The sequence below is a fragment of the Penaeus monodon genome, chromosome 15, assembly GCF_015228065.2.
Source record: "Penaeus monodon isolate SGIC_2016 chromosome 15, NSTDA_Pmon_1, whole genome shotgun sequence".
In the NCBI taxonomy this organism is placed as follows: Eukaryota; Metazoa; Arthropoda; class Malacostraca; order Decapoda; family Penaeidae; genus Penaeus; species Penaeus monodon.
In genome coordinates this window covers 28852070-28853981 of record NC_051400.1, presented here as the reverse complement: position 1 = coordinate 28853981, position 1912 = coordinate 28852070, and the positions used below count along the sequence as shown (strand labels likewise).

At 37.2% G+C, this 1912-nt stretch overlaps 1 protein-coding gene across 10 annotated transcripts in view; it reads right to left on the bottom strand.

Annotated features, from left to right (window-relative positions):
• LOC119581918 (protein sidekick-like) overlaps window positions 1-1912 on the bottom strand; it is a gene marked incomplete at its 5' end in the record, with an annotated part of 27628 nt that overhangs the window by 22466 nt on the left and 3250 nt on the right. For all 10 annotated transcript variants that reach the window (XM_037930081.1, XM_037930082.1, XM_037930085.1 and 7 more), the window contains 4 exon segments: window positions 474-601; window positions 846-996; window positions 1158-1366; window positions 1620-1805. In XM_037930081.1, the coding sequence (XP_037786009.1) occupies window positions 474-601; window positions 846-996; window positions 1158-1366; window positions 1620-1805 (674 nt within the window).

Below are 1912 nucleotides of genomic sequence, written 5' to 3'. Positions count from 1 at the left end.
TTAATACTGAAAATTAAAAAATAGGTTTTTACTACACAAATAATAAGGGGTCTAATTAATGTGCAATTTACTTTCAAACAAAAAAATATTAAATGTGCATAAATAAGGAACTAGTTTACATTGTGGTCATTTGATACTCACATAAAACTGAATGATGAACCAAAGAAAACAAAAGTAATATTAGTTCAAAAACCCAGCATGCAATTCATTTCGATAACTACCACTGAAAACAAAACCCCTATGTTTATGAAGGTGCTACCTACTGAAAGTTTATGTGTGAAACAAAAATATATATATATATTCCATTTAATAAGACATGACAAGAACCATCACATTTTTAAAACTCAAAGCTAACAAAGTTTATATCCAAAATCATGCAGCATAAATGTTTAACCCAACACCAAATTCCTTATTAATTTTTTAAAACTACAACTTATGTTTACCAGAATATACACTGAGATTCAAGTACTTACTCTTGACCTTCAGCCATGTATAGGCTGAAGCTTCTCCAGCCTCATTAGAAGCTAGACACTGGAACATTCCTGTGTCATTCACTTGAACTGATGATATTGCTAATGAGCCATTGAGAAGTACTCGGTACCTTTAAGAAGGAAAAAAAAACAAGATTATGATGCAACTTTCCATAAACTTCACTGGCAAAAATATGATCTGCCGTGATGCCAGACTTGAAGATATTACATATACTGCAGAATGCTTAATAATTAGTTCACAATTTGATGTCATTATCAACAATATGCACTCAGTAAACCAACATCTGATACATAATATTCGTAGCAAAATAACTGAAGCTGTGTACAAAAGATGTTATAAAAACAATTACTTACCTATTGTCATCTAAAGTGTTAATATTCGCTGCATTCCTGTACCAGGTAACATAGGGGATAGGTGTGCCTGTTACCGAGCATGGAATCGTTAGGGTCTTCCCCAAATCAGCATACGTGTCCACTGGAAGTTGCTGCTTTAATTTTGGTCTCTCTGAAAGTCCACATAGTTAGTTAATTATCCTTCCTCGAAACATCAATTCCTCTAATAATCCAAAAGTTAGTATGGAATCTAACTTGATTCAAATCAGTCACAGCATTTCTATTTAGAAAATATATATATATGCCAGTTACCATTTCTGTCAAAGAACTCACCATGAATAATGACATTTGCTTCTGCCACAATAGGACTATCAATGCTGGTCCTGAGGCGCACTTGGCACTTGTAGACCCCAGCATAGTGCAGGTCTGCTTGGAGGAGACTCAGGGTGCGGTTCCAAAGGCCGTTGAAGGAGAAGACAACTCCAGACTGCTCAATAGGAACGTCATCTTTGAACCACAAGGTCTCCAGCTGATAAAGCGGTCTGGATGTGGGGGAAAAATCATTAAAAATTATAAAAGTTGTGTTAATTTTTTTTTTCTACTGAAGAATGCAAACATTAATTCTACAAACACATTCTTCATCTCTTACGTACGTTAAAGTTTTCACATTAACAACACATGATAGACTGGATGTCATAGTTAAGCACAAGGTATACTCCACAAACAAAATAAATTCATAAACTAATAATGCCGAAACACAAATGCCACTAAAATACCAATCTATTCTTAACTTACCTGGCGTTAGCAATGCACTGCAAATGGGCAATGCTGGAGTCCTTGACGATGGTGGTGTTGGCCGGAGGAACTATGATGCTCGGTGAGATCTCTTCCTCCGCGCCGCCCCCGCTGCTCCCTTCCACCACGAGGGTGATCCCTCCGCTCACCTCTTCCACGCCCAGCTGCGTGTTCGTAATTCGTGCGCTGGAATGCAGAAGTGATATTTGGGATTAGTATACACACATATATAGGAAGGGACTGGGTCAATAAGATGCCACCATATACATTCAAAATATATGCACACGCGGGCG